Source organism: Thalassophryne amazonica, chromosome 6 (genome assembly GCF_902500255.1).
Source record: "Thalassophryne amazonica chromosome 6, fThaAma1.1, whole genome shotgun sequence".
Classification (NCBI taxonomy): domain Eukaryota; kingdom Metazoa; phylum Chordata; class Actinopteri; order Batrachoidiformes; family Batrachoididae; genus Thalassophryne; species Thalassophryne amazonica.
The window spans coordinates 18,434,883-18,455,565 of record NC_047108.1 but is presented as its reverse complement, the minus strand read 5'-3'; the positions used below and the strand labels follow the sequence as shown (position 1 = coordinate 18,455,565).

The 20,683-nt window shown below is 42.9% G+C and overlaps 1 protein-coding gene across 3 annotated transcripts in view; it reads left to right on the top strand.

Moving 5' to 3' along the window:
- Positions 1-20,683, top strand: part of magixa (MAGI family member, X-linked a) — a 118,936-nt gene that overhangs the window by 42,879 nt on the left and 55,374 nt on the right. For all 3 annotated transcript variants that reach the window (XM_034171854.1, XM_034171853.1, XM_034171855.1), the window contains exons 10-16: positions 1,447-1,616; positions 9,710-9,821; positions 10,541-10,700; positions 12,892-13,588; positions 13,767-13,830; positions 14,012-14,227; positions 14,376-14,663. In XM_034171854.1, the coding sequence (XP_034027745.1) occupies positions 1,447-1,616; positions 9,710-9,821; positions 10,541-10,700; positions 12,892-13,588; positions 13,767-13,830; positions 14,012-14,227; positions 14,376-14,663 (1,707 nt within the window). The remainder of the gene's footprint in view (positions 1-1,446; positions 1,617-9,709; positions 9,822-10,540; positions 10,701-12,891; positions 13,589-13,766; positions 13,831-14,011; positions 14,228-14,375; positions 14,664-20,683) is intronic.

The window sequence follows — 20,683 nt, the reverse complement described above, 5'->3', positions numbered from 1 at the left end:
AGTGGCCAGCGATCACCTTAGTATTTCTTCTGTTTTCTTGTTATTTATTAATGCTGACAAATTATACTGTATTTGTTGTCTTTCTGATGCCTGATTCTGTTTTTTTTTTTCTCTCTCTTTCTGTTTAAGGTGCGGCTCCATCCAGAGATGGGGGTGGTATTTGTGGTGGAGACCCTCCTGTCCTGTGCACCGGCAACATTTCCTGTATATTTGTTGTGTAATTTGTTTTGCAAATTGTGTCTGTAGCATGGCCCAAGCAGAGGGTCACCCCTTTGAGTCTGGTCTGCTTGAGGTTTCTTCCTCAAATGATCAGAGGGAGTTTTTCTAACCACTGCGGCCTGTTTTCTTGCTCTGGGGGTTGGTAATGTTAGACCTTACTTGTGTGTGATTTGGCGCTATGTAAATGAAAATAAATTGAAAAAATTGAAAATTGGTTGCTTCAACGTTCCAAAGAGTAAAGACTTGGCATCACTGGGTGCTGTGAACCCTGCAGGCAGTACAAATACTTCAAACACTGTTACTGCAGTACTGAGTCAATGAGGTTTTCAATCGAGACCCCGTGGTTCTGATTTGGTCTGAGATTTAAGTCTGTGCTAGCTTCTCTTCGTGGAGGATTATGTTGCCACTTGGTTCTCTGGTCTTTATGTTCTCATGAGCAACAGTAATCTCGTGCACACACAGACTCACTGTCAAACCTGGACATGTGCATGTGTGGATAAACAGTCTGGAATGCAGCATGCATGTACAGACACAGACACATACAGGAGAGAGTGCTGGGAACGAGAGCAGAGACAGTCCTAACAAGACAAGAAAGACGACCAAAACCAGACAAAAGAGAACGATGAAACCGAACACAAACTTGAACGCTCCTGAAGATTAAGATATAAACCAACTCATCTGTTTTATTTTGTGGTTCATCACAGGACTGAAAGTAAGCCAGAAGGACACAGAAACGCGCTGTGTCAATCTGTGCACTCATCTCACTTCCTTATTCCCATGATAACTTGAACAAAATGGATTGAATTCTCATTAAATTTTAACTGGACGTCCCATGTGAGACCATCACAGAAGAGTTTAAACTTGAACATGATCAAGTTTTAAGGACCACCCACTTTACTGAACAGAGCGCTGGTTATTGTTATTTATTTTCTGCCAGCCACTGGAGGTTGTTTTTCTTCTTTAGTGCTGGCTGGATGTTTCTTATGTCCACACGCGAACCACCCAACCACAATGTTCTGTCAGTCCTGATGCGTCTGTCCTGGTCTTTCCTGTCCTCATGCATCTGTCCTGCCATGATGCGTATGTCCTGCTCTGTCCTGTCTTGTCATGATGCATCTGTCCTCATCTGTCTTGCCTTGGTGTGTCTGTCCTGATGTTTTTGTGTTGTCCCAGTGTATCTGTCCTGGTCTATCTTGTCCTGATGCCTCTGTTATGGTGTCTCTGCAGCAGACATCCTGGTCTACATCAATGACAGCTGTGTGTTGGGACGCTCTCATAAAGAGGTGGTAGAGATGCTGAAGTCGGTTCCCATGGGGCAGAGCGTGGACGTGGTGCTGAGGAGAGGATACCCGATGCTCTACAACCCCGATGGATGTCCCAAACAGAGTCTGGACATGGTACAATCTGATTTACACTTTTAATTAGACATCCTGCAAAAATGACTTCAGGTTTTTCTTTGTTCATATTTCACGTGGTCGCATAAAGTCAACATTTACTTTATGATTTGATAGTTTTACCACATTATGCATAGTGTCAGTGACACTGGCCCATGCTGAAAGTGACCATAGCCTCTGACCTTTGACCTTGAGCACACCTTTGATGGAGGACAACCTGAGGAATGTTGTGTAGATGTTTGATCTGAATCAGATCATAACTGTATGTGGACAAACCATTTGTTTGGGTTTTGAACAACCGACAGACAGACAGATGCTGTGACGAAAGATCGTCTTTGTTTTACAGCTGGATCCGATCAAAATACTGTATGTGGTTGATGTGACTTAATTCAGACTTAAGTCAAAAGTATGCAAGTCCCCAAGACCATTTGGTGTCGGTTCTTATCTCTGGATTCTATAGTGTAAAGCAGATTAAAATCTGGGACCCTCTTCAGGTGGGACTCCAGTCCGTCACAGGTTACTACCCCCAGGTGGGACTCCAGTCCGTCACAGGTTACTCCCCTCATGTGGGACTCCAGTCCGTCACAGGTTACTACCCCCAGGTGGGACTCCAGTCCATCACAGGTTATTCCCCCCAGGTGGGACTCCAGTCCGTCACAGGATACTCACACCAGGTGGGACTCCAGTCCGTCACAGGTTACTCCCCTCATGTGGGACTCCAGTCTGTCACTGGTTACTCCCCCCAGAAGAGACTCCAATCCATCACAGGTTATTCCCCCCAGGTGGGACTCCAGTCCGTCACAGGTTACTCACCTCAGGTGGGACTCCAGTCCGTCACAGGTTACTCCCCTTAGGTGGAACTTCAGTCTTAAGAAGGATATAACTCAAAGGATTGCTGATCATGGAAAAGTAGAACTGAGAACATTTAAATACACAGACCACAATGTACTGGACTTGGAGCACGATATAGACCCGGACAATAATTTCTTCTCAAATATCAATGACAGTTGTTGCTATTATACAGATGAACAGTTTAATCGGATCATTAAAACGGATAACAAATTATCAATAATCCATTTCAACAGCAGAAGTCTATATGCAAACTTTAACAACATTAAAGAATATTTAAGTCAATTTAAAAAAATATTTAACATAATTGCTATATCAGAAACATGGATCAATGAAGATAAAGGAATGGATTTTGAACTGGATGGATATGAATTTAATTGTGTAAACAGAAAGAATAAGAGTGGAGGAGGAGTGGCTGTGTATGTGGATAAGAACATGGATTATAAAATAGTAGACAATATGACAACTGTGATTGATAACTTATTAGAATGTATAACTATTGAAATATGTGAAGAAAAAAGCAAAAATGTATTAGTCAGCTGTATATATAGAGCACCAGGATCTAGTATTGAAACATTCACTGACTGTATGGGAAAAATGTTCTCAAAAACTAATCAAAAAACTGTGTTCATTTGTGGTGACTTAGATATTGATCTGATCAATCCAAATAAGCATAAAATAACAGATGAATTTATCAGTATAATGTACAGTATGAGTTTATATCCAAAAATCATCAGGCCAAGCAGAATTACATCCCATAGTGCTACCTTAATTGATAATATGTTCAGCAATGATATTGAGAATAACACTGTGAGTGGATTATTAATCAATGACATTAGTGATCATCTACCAGTTTTCATCGTTTATAATAGAAACCATCGGCGGAATCAGCCAGAGGAGAAAATAAAATACAGGCGAGTGCGGACAGAGGAAAACATGAACACACTAAAGAAGGATTTACAGGAGCAAAACTGGGAAAAGGTATACAGTGAAAGTGATGTTGATAGTGCATATGAAACTTTTTTACAAATATTTACATCATTATATGATAAAAATTGTCCAATTAAACAAGACTACAGAAAACAAAAAATCCAAGATCGACCATGGATGACGAAAGGGTTACGAAATGCATGTAATAAGAAAAATACACTGTATAGAGAATTCATAAAACTAAAGACTAAAGAGGCAGAAAATAGATATAAGAAATACAAAAATAGATTAACTAATATTATACAGGTATGTAGGAAGGAATATTATAGTAACATATAATAACAAAAACAATATTAAAGGAATATGGGATATATTAAACAGCATTATCAAAAATGGTAATAAAAAACAGTTACCCTCAGTATTTCATTGATAATAATGTCAAGAAGGAAAATAAGGATGAGGTAGTCAACGGTTTTAATAATTTTTTTGTAAATATTGGACCAAGCTTGGCAGAAAAAATTCCCAATTCCCAACATGAGGATTGGGATAATAATCTCATAGAAAGAAATCCCTGTTCAATGTTCCTCACAGCAGTGGATGGAAAAGAAATTATAGACATTGTGAATAATTGTAAATATAAAACATCTACCGATTTAAATGAAATTGATGTGGTGGTAAAACAGGTCATTGAATGGATTGTAGAACCATTAACATACATCTGTAACTTATCATTTCAAACCGGTAAATTTCCCAATCAAATGAAAATAGCTAAGGTTGTGCCGCTGTATAAGACTGGGGATAGACACCACTTCACAAATTATAGACCTGTTTCTTTGCTTCCACAATTTTCCAAATTATTAGAAAAGTTATTCAATAATAGATTAGACAAATTCATAAATAAACATAAATTACTTACTGATAGTCAATATGGATTCAGAGCACATAGTTCAACATCACTTGCATTAATAGAATCAGTTAAGGAGATTACAAATGCCATAGACCACAAATTACATTCAGTTGGAATATTTATAGACCTTAAAAAGGCTTTTGATACAATCAATCATGACATATTAATCAGTAAACTTGAACAGTATGGGATTAGGGGGTTGGTGTTGCACTGGGTGAGAAGCTACTTAAGTAACAGAAAACAGTTTGTGAAGTTGGGGGAATATACATCATCATGCGTGGACAATGCTTGTGGCGTCCCACAGGGGTCAGTATTGGGTCCAAAACTGTTTCTAATTTATATAAATGATATTGTCAATGTTTCCAAAATATTAAAATTAGTATTATTTGTAGATGACACAAGCATTTTTTGTTCAGGGGGGATTTGCAGGAGTTACTGAGGAGGATCAGTATAGAAATGGGAAAATTGAAAATATGGTTTGACAGAAACAAATTATCATTAAACTTAAGTAAAACAAAATACATGTTATTTGGCTATTGTAATACAGACATACAGGTTCAGTTACAAGTCAAGGGGGTAGATATTGAAAGGGTACATGAAAATAAGTTTCTGGGGGTGATAATAGATGATAAGATAAACTGGAACTCATATAAAACATATACAAAGTAAACTGTCAAGAAGCATTTCAGTTCTAAACAAAGCGAAACATATTCTGGACCACAACTCACTCCGCATTCTTTACTGCTCACTGGTTTTACCATATTTACAGTACTGTGCAGAGGTATGGGGTAATACTTATAAAGGTACAACACAATCACTATCAGTAATGCAGAAAAGAGCTATAAGAATTATTCATAATACTGGCTATAGAGATCATACAAATCCACTATTTTTACAATCCAAATTCTTAAAATTCACAGACTTGGTTCATTTTCAAACAGTACAAATCGTGTATAAAGCAATAAACAATTTACTTCCAGCAAATATTAAAAATATGTTTTTTAACAGATCAGGGGATTGCAGTCTGAGGGGGAAATTTAATTTAAAGCATCAGTGGGCACGAACAACATTAAAAGGTTTCTGTATTTCTGTCTGTGGGGTGAGGATGTGGAACAGATTGGGAGTGGGGCTCAAGCAATGTCCAAGCATGAACCAGTTCAAACAGCGGTACAAAAATATGTTTTTTTCTAGGTATAGGAGGAAGGGTAATGAGGGTTAGGGTGTTTTTGTGTTTTGCTTCGGCTTGTAAATATATAGTATTTTGTATGTAAGTAGGTATGTGTAGGTGTATATTTATGTTTGTGTATATATGTGTGTATATGTGTATGTATGTTGATATATGTATATATATATATATATATATATATCGGTTTAGGTGTGTAGGAATCTATGTGTATATGTGGCAAAGGGTATTACTTGTGGGGAAGAAGGGGTAGGGATAAATAAGCTGATGCTTCACCCTACCCCTTTTCGGACATGTTGGGTACACAGTAGGAACTTTTTTGTTGTTGTCTTTACTGATCTATCTTGTAATTGTTGTTGTATCAAATGTTCGAAATAAACAGTTTTCATTCATACCACAGGTTATTCTCCTCAGGTGGGACTTCAGTCCACCACAGGTTACTCCCCTCAGGTGGGAGTCCAGTCTGCCACAGGTTATTCCCCTCAAGGGGGGACTCCAGTCTGTCACAGGTTACTCCTCTCAGGTGGGAGTCCAGTCAGTCTCCCTGCATCAATAAAACAGTCAGATTCTGTGGAGGCTTTCAAGTTCAGACTTAAGACGCACTTATTTTCCCTTTTGTATGGCTAGCATACTGGCATAGTATAGTTCTACATTTTTTACTCTTTTAATTCATTTTATTAGTAAACGGAGCGTGCCGCAGCATCAACTTTACCTAAATTCTGGTTCTTTTAGTGAAGCTTAGGGATAGTGGCCACCGATCAGCCTAGTATTTCCTGTTTTTCTTGTTGTTTAATGCTGTCAAATTATACTGTATTTCTTGTCTTTCTGATGCCTGATTCTGTTTTTTCTCTCTGTTTAAGGTGCAGCTCCATCCAGAGATGGGTGTGGTTATTTGTGCTGGAGACCCTCCTGTCCTGTGCACCAACAACATTTCCTGTATATTTGTTTTGTGAATTGTTCTGTAATTTATGTCTATAGCATGGCCCAAGCAGAGGGTCACCCCTTTGAGTCTGGTCTGCTTGAGGTTTCTTCCTCTCAGGGGGTTTTTCCTTACCACTGCTGCTCTGGGGGTTGGTAAGGTTAGACCTTACTTGTGTGAAGCACCTTGAGGCAACTCTGTTGTGATTTGGTGCTATATAAATGAAAATAAATTGAAATTGAATTGAGGAGACTCCAGTCCACCACAGGTTACTCCCCTCATGTGGGACTCCAGTCTGTCACAGGTTACTCTCCCCAGCTAAGATCAGTACCTGTTTAGAGCTGGGTGGACAAAGATAATACAGCTAAAGTGTCTTAAACCAGGACACAAATAGGTAGTCTGCCCAAGAATGAAACCCAGATCCAGATATCAGTTGTCGTATCCCACTAAGCTAGCTGGATTGAGACCAACTGGATTGAATTTGGCTTTTTCAAAGAGTGTGATGTTTGAGGATGTGCTCGTTAAGTTGTTTGATAGTATGAAAGATGTCGGTTTAGGGCCCGTCCACAGGAAAATGAGTTTAGGTGTATCCACAAAAATTTGGTATTGTATCGGCATTTCGTCCACATGGAACTGGCAACGGGTCCCAGAGATGATAAATCTCAGAGCGCCGCCTGTGCGTTTCCGTGTGCAACCAATGCTCAACTTTTGCCAAATGATGTTATCTTATTTTTCTGTTTGCATACAGCGCACAATAGGCATGTGAATCTCATCACTGACAACGATTTCATACGCATCTCGATACACTACCAGTGATACAATACATATAGCGATGACGACACTGATGATACGATTCACCCCGTTCAAGATTCGATGTGATTTGATATGTATTTGATGGCGATTCAGTTCCTCACAATGCGATATGATGTGAGTTGGTGCGATACGATGTGATTAAACATGATACAAAGAAATTATACCAAAAATTTAACTAGAAAATAAGAAGCTGCAATTCAGTATGATGCTATGGTATTCTTATTCTTCTTCTGATTCTACTAGGGCAGAGGTCTCAAACCGGTTCCAGAAAGGGCCGAGAGGATGCAGCCTTTCTGTGCAACCACCCACTCCAGCAGGTGATTTCACTGATTAACATCACTTTGAGCAGATGGAATCAGTTAATCAGTGAAATCACCTGCTGGAGTGGGTGGTTGCACAGAAAGCCTGCATCCTCTCGGCCCTTTCTGGAACCAGTTTGAGACCTCTGTACTAGGGGCAGAGGATTTGTTTTACTCCTTATAAGCATCAAATTTACCAGATTCAACATTAAGGAACAGGAATCAGTTCCCTCATATTTGGAACCCGTTTCATCACACTGTCAGAACTTAAACAGTAAACAGTGAGACAACATCACCCTCAATGAGTGACTTAAAGTGAGTCACTCATTGACAGAGTACCACCTTTTCTCACCAGTTTTACTGGAGCTCAGTTTACAAAGTGCCTCAGAAGAATATTTGAGTTAGGGAGCGCAGCGGCGGCCACGGCATTCTTTCCAAATGACCTGCGTCTTGTCAAATTTCCCAAAGTATCTCCAAACGCCTGATTTAAATGTTTTAGGTGTGTCGAAAACATCTTCCAACTGTTTGCTGTGGTTCTCGTGGACCTGCATGTTTGTTGTGGTAGAAATGTGCTTTTTGGCTTCCGTCCATGGTGCATTCAATGTGACTCGGAAAAAAAAAGAAAATCAATGCAAGCAGGCAGCGAGTGATGCATCACGATTTCACCGTCAATTGAATCGATGCACACTGAATGAATCGATGCATGTTGTATCGAGATACGATTCGTATCGATTAATCTCCACATGCCTAGCGCACAAGCTTTATGCACGTGCTCCACATTTTCTTCTCTGTTTTTTTGTGGGACTGTTACAGCGCCACATACAGGTCTGGTATATACAAGGTCTGTGATAAAACTAACATACCTTTTTATTTTTTTCAAAAACTATATGGACATCGCAACGCGCCCTGAGCCGCCGCTGTCTGCCTGTTTCGAGCTGAAAGCTTCCAAATTTAAGCCTCTGTTGACCCAGGACGTCGTGACAGAACAGAGAACTTTCAGAAGAGGTCGGGATCAGCAGTTTATCTGGACATTCCACTGTTAAAGGAGATTTTGTAATGAAAGAAAGTGCGGACGGGTCCACACAGCACAGGAAAAACACCTCCGTGTTGATAACCATGTGTAAAAACCAGGTGGCTTTTGATGGCTTTCAGTTGAGTGAGTATCTGAGAAATTGTTTAACAGCTGGACATGTTCCAACTTGTCCTTAAGGCTTCCAACGGAGGTGTTTTTCCTGTGCCGCCGCGCTGCGCCAGCTGTGTCCCGACACACGGACCCGTCCGCACTTTCTTTCATTACAAAATCACCTTTAACAGTGGAATGTCTGGATAAACTGCTGATCCCGACCTCTTCTGAAAGTTCTCTGTTCTGTCACGACGTCCTGGGTCAACAGAGGCTTAAATTTGGAAGCTTTCAGCTCGAAACAGGCAGACAGCGGCGGCTCAGGGCGCGTCGCGACGTCCCGCTCCGTGGGCAGTCCTTAAAGCAACAGCAACAGTCCATAATCTCTCATCAGCCGTTAAAATTTTCACAGAAAACCAGCTGAATTTCTCGAATGATGTCCACTTCGATGTGCCTCACAGTTTTTGAAAAAATTTTGATCAAGCAAAATGTCAGTCTCTCAGGAAATTCTCAGACAAAGAGATTCCGACGGGAGGGGTGGACCACTCCTCACTCAAAGCCAGCCCACAGGCGAATGACGTAACCGACAGGCGTGAAAAAACTCTCGCATGCCCACGAGGGTTCAAGCTTGTCTGATGTAATCGCACGTGATTCAAATCCATATAGTTTTTGAAAAAAATAAAAAGGTCCGATACTTTTCTAACAGACCTCGTATACTACAGTGTTTTCAGTCATTTCCAGTGGTTGTGTTTGTACTCAGATGTTTCCGGAAACTGTGCCGTGGTTACAGAACTTTTATTGAAAACGACAAACGTTTTGTTTCTGTGCGGACAAGGCGTAATCAGGTGAGACTTTGCCCACTAATCAGACCAACCATCCTACATAAAATAGATTTTATCCACAGTCTTGTCTGCACAAAACAGTATTAAGAAGAAAAGATTTGCACTTACTGGGCACCTGTTTACATTTAGACAGTAATCTTTACTAAAATAACTCAGTTTAGATGATTTTAATACACAAATAATGTTGTCACTGATTGAAGTGGATGATCTCAACAACCTACTGACTCTCTTTAGCAGCCACAGACACCCAGCGATCCCCCGAACCCGCCCGGTCTGTCCCAGCTCAATCACAGTGTACCGCACCTCGGCTACAGTCGCACGCTGGACGCCAACGGCAACACGCCAGGTCAGCGAGACACAGCAACTCACATGAACATTAACACCTGGTCGTGTGTGAAAACAACACACAGTTTGGTTGTTTGTTTGTTTTAAGGAAACAGTGAAAAAAATGTGGTGCCACCTACTGGTGAACAACAAAATTACATCAAAACCTATGATATCCTGCACAGTGACAACAGCACACTGGTTATACTGGTTGATTATACTGACTATTGCCCAAATTACTTCATAAGAATCTGTGTAAAATTTATACACAGATTCAGATACACAGATATGACAAACTGAGTAAAATAATTGTGTAAAGTGGCGCAACTGCTGTAAATTTAATTCTTCAGTGATGTCACTCGTACAGACACCCCAGATTTTAAATATGACGAGTGTTTATTTATAAGCTGCGCTTACTTAATAAGTTTTGTTAATAAAGTGGGCAATATCATCTATTTTTGACATATAACAATTCAAAATATCTAGATAATAAAATATTTGATGAAAAACAAAACCATTAGCCAAACCTGGTTAGCGCCATCAACGTATTTTAATACATAAACTGGAATCAGTCATGAGCAGAAATATAAAACAGAAAATTTGCTAATTCTGTGCAGAATATAAGTTTGACTGGATCATATAAGACGGTGTTTCTGGACAAAACTTGATTAGATCAAGTTATCTATGTAAACCTGGTTACACGCCAATAACTACTAATCAAGTATCTATCCAACAATCTAGGGATAGGCCAAACCCCGTCCTCCTATGCTGCTCAGCCAATGACTAACGGGCTGGCAGGCCCACCCACTCCGACATCTGCTGACCCGCCACCACCACCAGAAAGGACAGCAACCAATCACAGCGAGTCTGAGGGTACCCTGTCCAACGCCGGCTCGCGAAGGTCATTATTATGCTAACATCAACAGTCGGAGTTATGGAAGAATACTAGTCACAAAACAATAAGTAGTAGCAGTACTAATACACAACTTTCAGCCATCAACATCGTGGGCCTCTTTGACCCCCTGAAGGATGAACAGAGTACTGCTGCTACTGTAGTACTAATTACTAGCCATGTGGTCAGAACTAGCATCACAATCACATGACTAGTACTAACTACGAGTAATACTACTCGTAATTAGTACTAGTCATGGGACTGTGATGTTACTTATAATCACAGCTCCTTCTGGTGCTTTGGGTAACTAGAACTACAGCTGTACTACTTTAAAACATAATGCAGTAGGCAGTCCCAGTAAGAACAACAGTATTAGTAGCAGCAACAGTTATAGCTACAACCCCAATTCCAATGAAGTTGGGACATTGTGTAAAATGTAAATAAAAACAGAATACAATGATTTGCAAATCCTCTGCAACCTATATTCAATTAAATACACCACAAAGACAAGATATTTAATGTTCAAACGGATAAACTTCATTGTTTTTGTTAAAATATTTCCTCATTTTGAAATGGATGCCTGCAACACATTTCAAAAAAGCTGGGACAGTGGTATGTTTACCACTGTGTTACATCACCTTTCCTTCTAACAACACTCAATAAGCATTTGGGAACTGAGGACACTAATTGTTGAAGCTTTGTAGGTGGAATTCTTTCCCATTCTTGCTTGATGTATGACTTCAGTTGTTCAACAGTCCGGGGTCTCTGTTATGTATTTTGTGCTTCATAATGCGCCACACATTTTCAGTGGGCGACAGGTCTGGACAGCAGGCAGGCCAGTCTAGTACCTGCACTCTTTTACTACGAAGCCACGCTGTTGTAACACGTGCAGAATGTGTCTTGGCATTGTCTTGCTGAAATAAGCAGGGATGTACCTGAAAAAGACGATGGCAGCATGTGTTGCTCCAAAACCTGGATGTACCTTTCAGCATTGATGGTGCCATCACAGTGTGTTAGTGCCATGGGCAGTAACACACCCCCATACCATCACAGATGCTGGCTTTTGAACTTTGCGCTGGTAACAATCTGGATGGTCTTTTTCCTCTTTTGTCTGGAGGACACGACATCTATGATTTCAAAAACAATTTGAAATGTGGACTCATCAGACCACAGCACACTTTTCCACTTTGCGTCTGTCCATTTCAAATGAGCTCGGGCCCAGAGAAGGCGGCGGTGTTTCTGGATGTTGTTGATGTATGACTTTCACTTTCCATGGTAGAGTTTTAACTTGCACTTGTAGATGTAGCAATGATGTGTGTTAACTAACAATGGATTTCTGAAGTGTTCCTGAGCCCACGCGGTAAGATCCTTTCCACAGTGATGTTGGTTTTTAATGCAGTGCCACCTGAGGGATCGAAGGTCACAAGCATTCAATGTTGGTTTTCGGCCTTGCCGCTTACGTGTAGAAAGTTCTTCAGATTCTCTGAATTGTCTGATTATATTATGGACTGTAGATGATGGAATCCCTAAATTCCTTGCAATTGAACATTGAGAAACATTGTTCTTAAACTGTTGGACTATTTTTTCATGCAGTTATTCACAAGGTGATGATCCTCACCCCATCTTTGCTTGTGAATGGCTGAGCATTTTGGAGATGCTCCTTTTATACCCAATCATGACACTCAGCTGTTTCCAATTAACCTGTTCACCTGTGGAATGTTCCAAACAGGTGTTCTTCTTTGAGCACTGGTGATGTAACACAGTAGTAAACATACCACTGTCCCAGCTTTTTAAAATGTTTTGCAGGCATCCATTTCAAATATTGCAAATATTTGCACAAAACAATAAAGTTTATCAGTTTGAACATTAAATTTCTTGTCTTTGTGGTGTATTCAGTTGGATATAGGTTGAAGAGGATTTGCAAATCATTGTATTCTGTTTTTATTTACATTTTACACAATGTCCCAACTTTATTGGAATTGGGGTTGTATTAATAGTGCAACTACTAGTATTATTAGTAGTACTGCTGATAGTACTTGAAGCAGTTTTAGGAATAATGTCAGTAGTGAAATACACACAACTTTCAGCAGTAGTAACAGTATTTGTAGCACTGAGAGTAGATGTAGTAGTCACAGACAATGTGGTCAACAGTAAAAACAAAAAAAACTGCTCCTCTTTGCTCCTCCTCTTTCACACACAGGTCTTCTCTGATTCGCTACAGCAGCAGCACTCTTCCTGCCCTCTCCTCCACCTCCTTTCTCCACCACCAGAGCTCCAAGTCTTCAGAGAGCGACTTGTCTTCATCCACACTTCCCATCTACTCCTCCAAACTCCCACTTTCCTCCTCCTCCTCCACGCTCCCAACTTTCTCCTCCTCCTCCGCACTCCCAACTTTCTCCTCCTCCTCCTCCACACTGCCTGCCTCCTCCTCAAACATCCTGTCCAAGGTGCCCCTCTCTCAGACTGAACCGGAGCCCTTCCACCCCTCCACCAGCCCCTCCTCTGCCACCACATCACTCGGCGGCCCTTTGCAGCGCCCCCTGGTCCCCCAGACCTCCCTCGCTCTGAGCCTATCAAGAGATGTTCCACCATGTGGCTTTAATGGATGTCCAGCCAGTCACCATCCTCGCTCCTCCACATCACGAACTAACTCGGGGCTTGTGCCTCCTGCTGGCGCGGGGATGCCTGGGTCAACCCCTGGTGGGGAGCTTGTGCCAGTAGCCCTGGGACGCACTGAGGGTGGGGGACTTGGCTTCAGCGTGACAGCAGGTGGACAAAGGGGCCAGCAGGCAGTGGTTAGGCGAGTTTGGGATCGAAGGCAGTGCTCCTCCCTGCAGCCAGGTGACGCTATAGTCAAGATCAATGGAGCAGATGTGCAGAGCCTCAGCTTCTCCCAGGTGACCAATGACGCATTTACTGGATTAGCAGCTGAAAGCTTCAAACCATCCCTCGCTGTCAGAGGGTGGTGTGTGCTGTGAGACATTCTGTGGTTTGGGGCCAAAAAACTGAGCAGAAACTCAATTTAAGAGTCAAACAGAGTTCCTGTTAAAATGATAATAATTTTCCCTTCCACAGGTCCAGAGAGTGCTACAGGAACACACCAAACAAGGAGAGGTGGTACTGCTGGTCTACAGAGGAGGTACTGACACAATGTTCAATTATTTTGACTGATTGATTATTGACAATGTTACTGACTGAAATTACACTGTTAAGGTACCTTTGCTGGCGAGTCACAACTGAACATGTGACTAGTGGTTGAGACGTTCCTCTGAGCACCCGACAACAACACCATCAATAACTTTCACCATTTCCTCCAACAGATTCAGTCTCCTCACCCGTCATTACGGCCAACCTTTACAAGTCCCTCCCCTCCCCTCAGGGCCTTGCAACCCCCTCGTCCCACTCGCCCTCGTCAACCGACATGCCTTCCCCAAACACAAGTGCCTTGGTTGGGGGCGTCCCCCCACTCAGTCAAGCTGGGTTGGCTCTCGAGAGTCCTCAGGAGGGCGCCGTACCAGCGCCAGGCTCCCAGCAAGGTACAGGCACCCTGTCACAGGTCTCCATTTGCGTTTGAACATGTCTAGTGGTGTGTACGATGGAATGCAGTGACGTGTGGCACCAACGCATGCTTACTGACCTGACAGAAAAATAAGGGTCCATTCCTTCTTGTGTTTCTTGGACTAGGTGCCCCTCCATCCCAGACACTTAATGGGCCCCAGGTGTCAGCTCTCATCCAGAGCACTAGCTTCCTGGATTCAGTTCCTGTGACACTGACCTTAGAGCCACGTGACTTGATGGGAGTTGAAGACAGTGCTGTTGGGCCTCTGCCAATCAGAAATGGAAATGGAGACATGCTTGGTGCAGTGGTCAAGGATGAGAGAGAAGGAGGAAAGGCGACTGAGGTGGACCTCAGGAGGCGGCAGGGAGAAGGCTTTGGGTTTGTGATCGCATCCCAGGAGGTGGCTGGTGGGGGTGAGTAATGGTGGCTTTTCATGCATTTTTAAATGTAATTAATTAAATTTTTATTAGACTGATTTTGTGGAGTGCGAAAATGTAAAATCACACTGTGACAGACTGAGTAAACTGAGTAGTAACTGACTGAAATAATTTCTCCGGCAGAATTATATTTCTCTGGCAGAAATAGCCTAATCTGTCAGTCTCCGATGGATTTGGGGCTCTGATGGAATGAGTACACAAACATCAAATTTGGAACAGAAGACAAATAGATAATGTATGGATAAAATTAATGTCTACCGCACGTCCACTGGAAATGTGTAACCACCGGGGGGAATTCTCCGCCTGATGTATCCTCAAAGTTTTGAGCATGCACAAAACTTTGCGATGAACTTGCTGGCTGACAAGGAACGCATTTAAGAAATGAGAAAAGGATTTTTATGAGACAGAAATGGGGGGTGGGGACATGCCCCTCAACAGCCCTCAATTAACTTGCCGGCTGACAAGGAACATATTTAAGAAATGAGAAAAGGATTTTTATGAGACAAAAATGGGGGGTGGGGACATGCCCCTCAACAGTCCTCAATTAAAGGTCCACTTTAGAAGACATTTATTAGTACTAATAGAATACTAATGCCACTACGACTAGAGCGCAAACCTCCGCCAACACTAGTTTCCAATTCAACAAATTTCACCTTGGAAAAAATTTTCAAGGTCAAAGTCGTCTTCTTTGTCTTTCGGCTGTTCCCGTTAGGGGTCGCCACAGCAGATCAATCGTTTCCATCTCACCCTGTCCTCTGTATCTTCGTCTGTCACACCAACCACCTGCATGTCCTCTCTCAGCACATCCATGAACCTCCTCTTTGGTCTCCCTCTTCTCCTCCTGCCTGGTGGCTCCATCCTCAGCATCCTTCTCCCTATATACCCTGGGTCCCTCCTCTGCACATGTCCAAACCATCTCAATCTCGCCTCTCTGACTTTGTCTCCAAACCGTCCCACCTGAGCTGTCCCTCTGATATGTTCATTCCTAATCTTGTCCATTCTTGTCACTCCCAAAGAGAATCTCAACATCTTCAGCTCTGCCACCTCCAGCTCTGCCTCCTGTCTTTTTGTTAGTGCCACTGTCTCTAAACCATACAACATAGCTGGTCTCACTACTGTTTTGTAAACTTTCCCCTTCACTCTTGCTGATATTCTTCGGTCACAAATCACTCCTGCCACCTTTCTCCACCCACTCCACCCTGCCTGCACTCTCTTCTTCACCTCTCTACCACACTCTCCATTACTTTGAACAGTTGACCCCAAATATTTAAACTCATCTTTCACCACTTCTACTCCTTGTAACTGGGCTCCCTCTCGTTCACACACATGTACTCAGTCTTGCTTCTACTGACTTTCATTCCCCTTCTCTCCAAAGCATATCTCCATTTCTCCAGACTAGACTCAACTTGCTCTCTACTCTCACTACAGATCACAATGTCATCTGCAAACATCATAGTCCATGGGGACTCCTGTCTGATCTCATCTGTCAACCTGTCCATCACCACTGCAAACAAGAAAGGACTCAGAGCTGATCCTTAGTGTAATCCCACCTCCACCTTGAATGAGTCTGTCATTCCGACTGCGCATCTCACCGCTGTCACACTATTCTTGTACATGTCCTGCACTACCCTAACATACTTCTCTGCCACTCCAGACTTCCTCATACAATGCCACAACTCTTCTCTTGGCACCCTATCATGAGCTTTTTCTAAGTCCACAAACACACAATGTAAATCTTTCTGTCCTTCTCTGTACTTTTCCAACAGTACTCTCAGAGCAAACATTGCATCTGTAGTGCTCTTTCTCGGCATGAAACCATATTGCTGCTCACAGATCTTCACCTGTTTTCTAAGCCTAGCTTCTACTACTCTTTCCCATAACTTCATGCTGTGGCTGATCATCTTTATGCCTCTGTAGTTACTGCAGCTCTGCACATCACCCTTGTTCTTGAAAATAGGAACCAGCACACTTCGTCTCCACTCCTCAGGCATCCTCTCACTTTCCAAGATTTTATTAAACAATCTGGTTAGAAACTCTACTGCCATCTCTCCTAGACATTTCCATGTCTCCATTGGAATGTCATCTGGACCAACTGCCTTTCCACTCTTCATCCTCTTCATAGCAGCCCTCACTTCTTCCTTGCTAATCTCTTTTACTTCCTGATTTACTCTCGCCACATCATCCAGCCTTTTCTCTCGCTCATTTTCTTTATTCATCAACTCTTCAAAATATTCCCTCCACCTTCTCAGCACACACTCCTCACTTGTCAGCACATTACCATGTGCATCTTTTACCACCCTAACCTGCTGCACATCCTTTCCAGCTCTGTCCCTTTGTCTGGCCAATCGGTACAAGTCCTTTTCTCCTTCCTTACTATTCAACTTCTTGTACAGCTCGCAATATGCCTTTTCCTTTGCTTTTGCCACTTCTCTTCTCGCCTTACGCCGCATCTCCTTGTACTCCTGTCTACTTTCTTCATCTCTCCGACTATCCCAAAACTTTTTCGCCAACCTCTTTCTCCTTATGCTTTCCTGGACCTCTTCATTCCACCACCAAGTCTCCTTGTCTTCCTTTCACTGTCCAGATGTCATACCCAGTACTGTCCTAGCTGTCTCCCTCACCACATCTGCAGTACTTTTCCAGTTGTCCAAAATTGCTTCCCCTCCAACTAGTGCTTCTCTCACCTGCTTGCTAAATTTCACACAACAGTCTTCCTCCTTCAGCTTCCACCATCTGATCCTTTGTTGAGCTCTCACTCTCTTCTTCTTCTTTACCTCTAAAGTCATCCTACAAACAACCATCCTATGCTGTCTAGTGACACTCTCTCCTGCTACCACCTTACAGTCTGTGATTTCTTTTAGCTTGCATCTCCTATAAAGAATGTAGTCCACCTGTGTGCACCTTCCTCCACTCTTATATGTTACCCTGTGCTCCTCCCTTTTCTTAAAGTAGGTATTCACCACAGCCATTTCCATCCTTTTTGCAAAATCAACTACCATCTGTCCTTCCCCATTCCTATCCTTGACACCATATCTACCCATTACTTCCTCATTACCTCTGTTCCCTTCACCAACATGCCCATTGAAATCTGCTCCTATCACCACTCTTTCATGCTTGGGCACACTCTCCACCACCTCATCTAATACACTCCAAAAATCTTCTTTCTCCTTCATCTCACAACCTACCTGTGGGGCATAAGCACTGATGATATTCATCATCACCCCTTCAATTTCCAACTTCACACTCATCACCCTGTCAGACACTTGCTTAACCTCCAACACACTTTTAACATACTCTTCCTTTAAAATGACCCCAACACCATTTCTCTTCCTGTCCTCACCATGCACAATATGTCTACCTTTCTCCTCTCCATCATATCAGCCAGCTCTCTCCCTTTACCAGTCATACTACCAACATTCAAAGTCCCCACTCTCATTTCCACCCTTCTAGTTTTCTTCTTCTCCCGCTGTTCGTGGCAACGTTTTCCTCCTCTTCTTCGTCGTCTTCGCCCAGCAGTAGCCCAATTTCCACCGGCACCCTGTTGGGCAGTAGCACCGGTGGCGGACGTTGTTAACCCGGGCCGCGACCGATCCGGTATGGGAATTCGATTCTGAGTCTGCATAGTTGGGTTGGCTTGTTTTACGCCGAATGCCCTTCCTGACGCAACCCTCCTCATTTATCCGGGCTTGGGACCGGCACTCAGAATGTACTGGCTGCACACCCCATGTGGCTGAGTTTTCAAGGTCAAAGTCCTATTAGAAATTACTTTTCATGAGCTAAAATATAATACAAAATATAGATCAAAAGGGGCTTTTTACTGTTAAAATCAAATATCTGCTAAATCCACAATACGGGTCAGATGCAGCTCAAACTTAGTCTGTTCATTGAGCGTGTCAGTTTGCACCTCAGTGTCACAAATGAGAGATTGAGGCACTTTTGATTGAGATATAATGCAAAAAGTCCATCAAATGGGCTTTTCCATGTTAAATTTAAATGTCCACAAAATCCACAATCCAGATCAGATCCAGATCCAACTGTGTCAGATGATTTTAAGTGTCAGTCTGCACCTCACTTTCAGATATGAGAAAATATTAGGGCACATTTGGTTAAGATATAATGTAAAAATTAGTTTTTCAGTGTTAAATTTAGATGGCCACAAAATCTGTAATGTGCATCAGCTCCAGATCAAACTGTGTCAGTTGATAAAGTATACCATCTTACATAACGCTCTCAAATATGAAATAATTTCAATATTTTTTGACAGTTATGAATTTTTAAATATTCGTTCAATGTTAAAGATGAGGATTTTTTCCAGTTTTCCAAAAATTTTCCTGACTTTGACCTTTGACCTACAGCTTTGAAAACAGAATCAGTTCTTGCCTGTCAGGATATGAATCTTCAGTATGGGTTACAGGCTGTTCACAAATGGACAAACAAACAAATAAATGGCCGAAAACAAACTCCACCCAATTTTATTGGCAGACGAAACAACAACAACAACAATAATAATAATAATATTTAACAGCTGATTTTTTCTGATGTCAATGTTGTGGATCGAGTGGCCCATGGTGGCGGTGGGGTTATGGTATGGGCAGGCGTCTGTTATGGACGAAGAACACAGGTGCATTTTATTGATGGCATTTTGAATGCACAGAGATACCGTAACGAGATCCTGAGGCCCATTGTTGTGCCATACATCCAAGAACATCACCTCATGTTGCAGCAGGATAATGCACGGCCCCATGTTGCAAGGATCTGTACACAATTCTTGGAAGCTGAAAATGTCCCAGTTCTTGCATGGCCGGCATACTCACCGGACATGTCACCCATTGAGCATGTTTGGGATGCTCTGGACCGGCGTATACGACAGCGTATACCAGTTCCTGCCAATATCCAGCAACTTCGCACAGCCATTGAAGAGGAGTGGACCAACATTCCACAGGCCACAACTGACAACCTGATCAACTCTATGCGAAGGAGATGTGTTGCACTGCATGAGGAGTCCTCCTCTCACTTTAGTCTCCCTCTCTCACTCCTCCCTTTCCACTCTCTCTCTCCTCCTCCTCTCACTTTAGTCTCCCTCTCTCACTCCTCCCTTTCCACTCTCTCTCTCCTCCTCCTCTCACTTTAGTCTCTCTCTCACTCCTCCCTTTCCACTCTCTCTCTCCTCCTCTCACTTTAGTCTCCCTCTCTCACTCCTCCCTTTCCCCCTCTCTCTCCCCTCCTCTCACTTTAGTCTCCCTCTCACTCCTCCCTTTCCCCCTCTCTCTCCCCTCCTCTCACTTTAGTCTCCCTCTCACTCCTCCCTTTCTTCTCTCTTTCTCCTCCTCTCACGTTAGTCTCTCTCTCTCACTCCTCCCATCCTCTCTCTCTCTCCCCCTCCTCTCACTTTAGTCTCCCTCTCTCTCACTCCTCCCTTTCCTCTCTCTCTCTCTCAACTCCTCCTCCTCTCACTTTAGTCCTCTCTCTCTCCTCCTCCTCTCACGTTAGTCTCTCTCTCTCTCACTCCTCCCTTTCCTCTCTCTCTCCTCCTCCTCTCACTTTAGTCTCTCTCTCACTCCTCCCTTTCCTCTCTCTCCTCCTCCTCCTCTCACTTTAGTCTCTCTCTCTCTCACTCCTCCCTTTCCTCTCTCTCTCTCCTCCTCTCACTTTAGTCTCTCTCTCTCTCGGTCCTCCCTTTCCTCTCTCCCTCTCTTTCTCCTCCTCTCACTTTAGTCTCTCTCTCTCTCTCCTCCTCTCACTTTAGTCTCCCTCTCACTCCTCCCTTTCCACTCTCTCTCTCCTCCTCCTCTCACTTTAGTCTCCCTCTCTCACTCCTCCCTTCCACTCTCTCTCTCCTCCTCCTCTCACTTTAGTCTCCCTCTCTCACTCCTCACTTCCCCCCTGTCTCTCTCCTCCTCTCACTTTAGTCTCCCTCTCTCACTCCTCCCTTTCCACTCTCTCTCTCCTCCTCCTCTCACTTTAGTCTCCCTCTCTCACTCCTCCCTTCCCCCTGT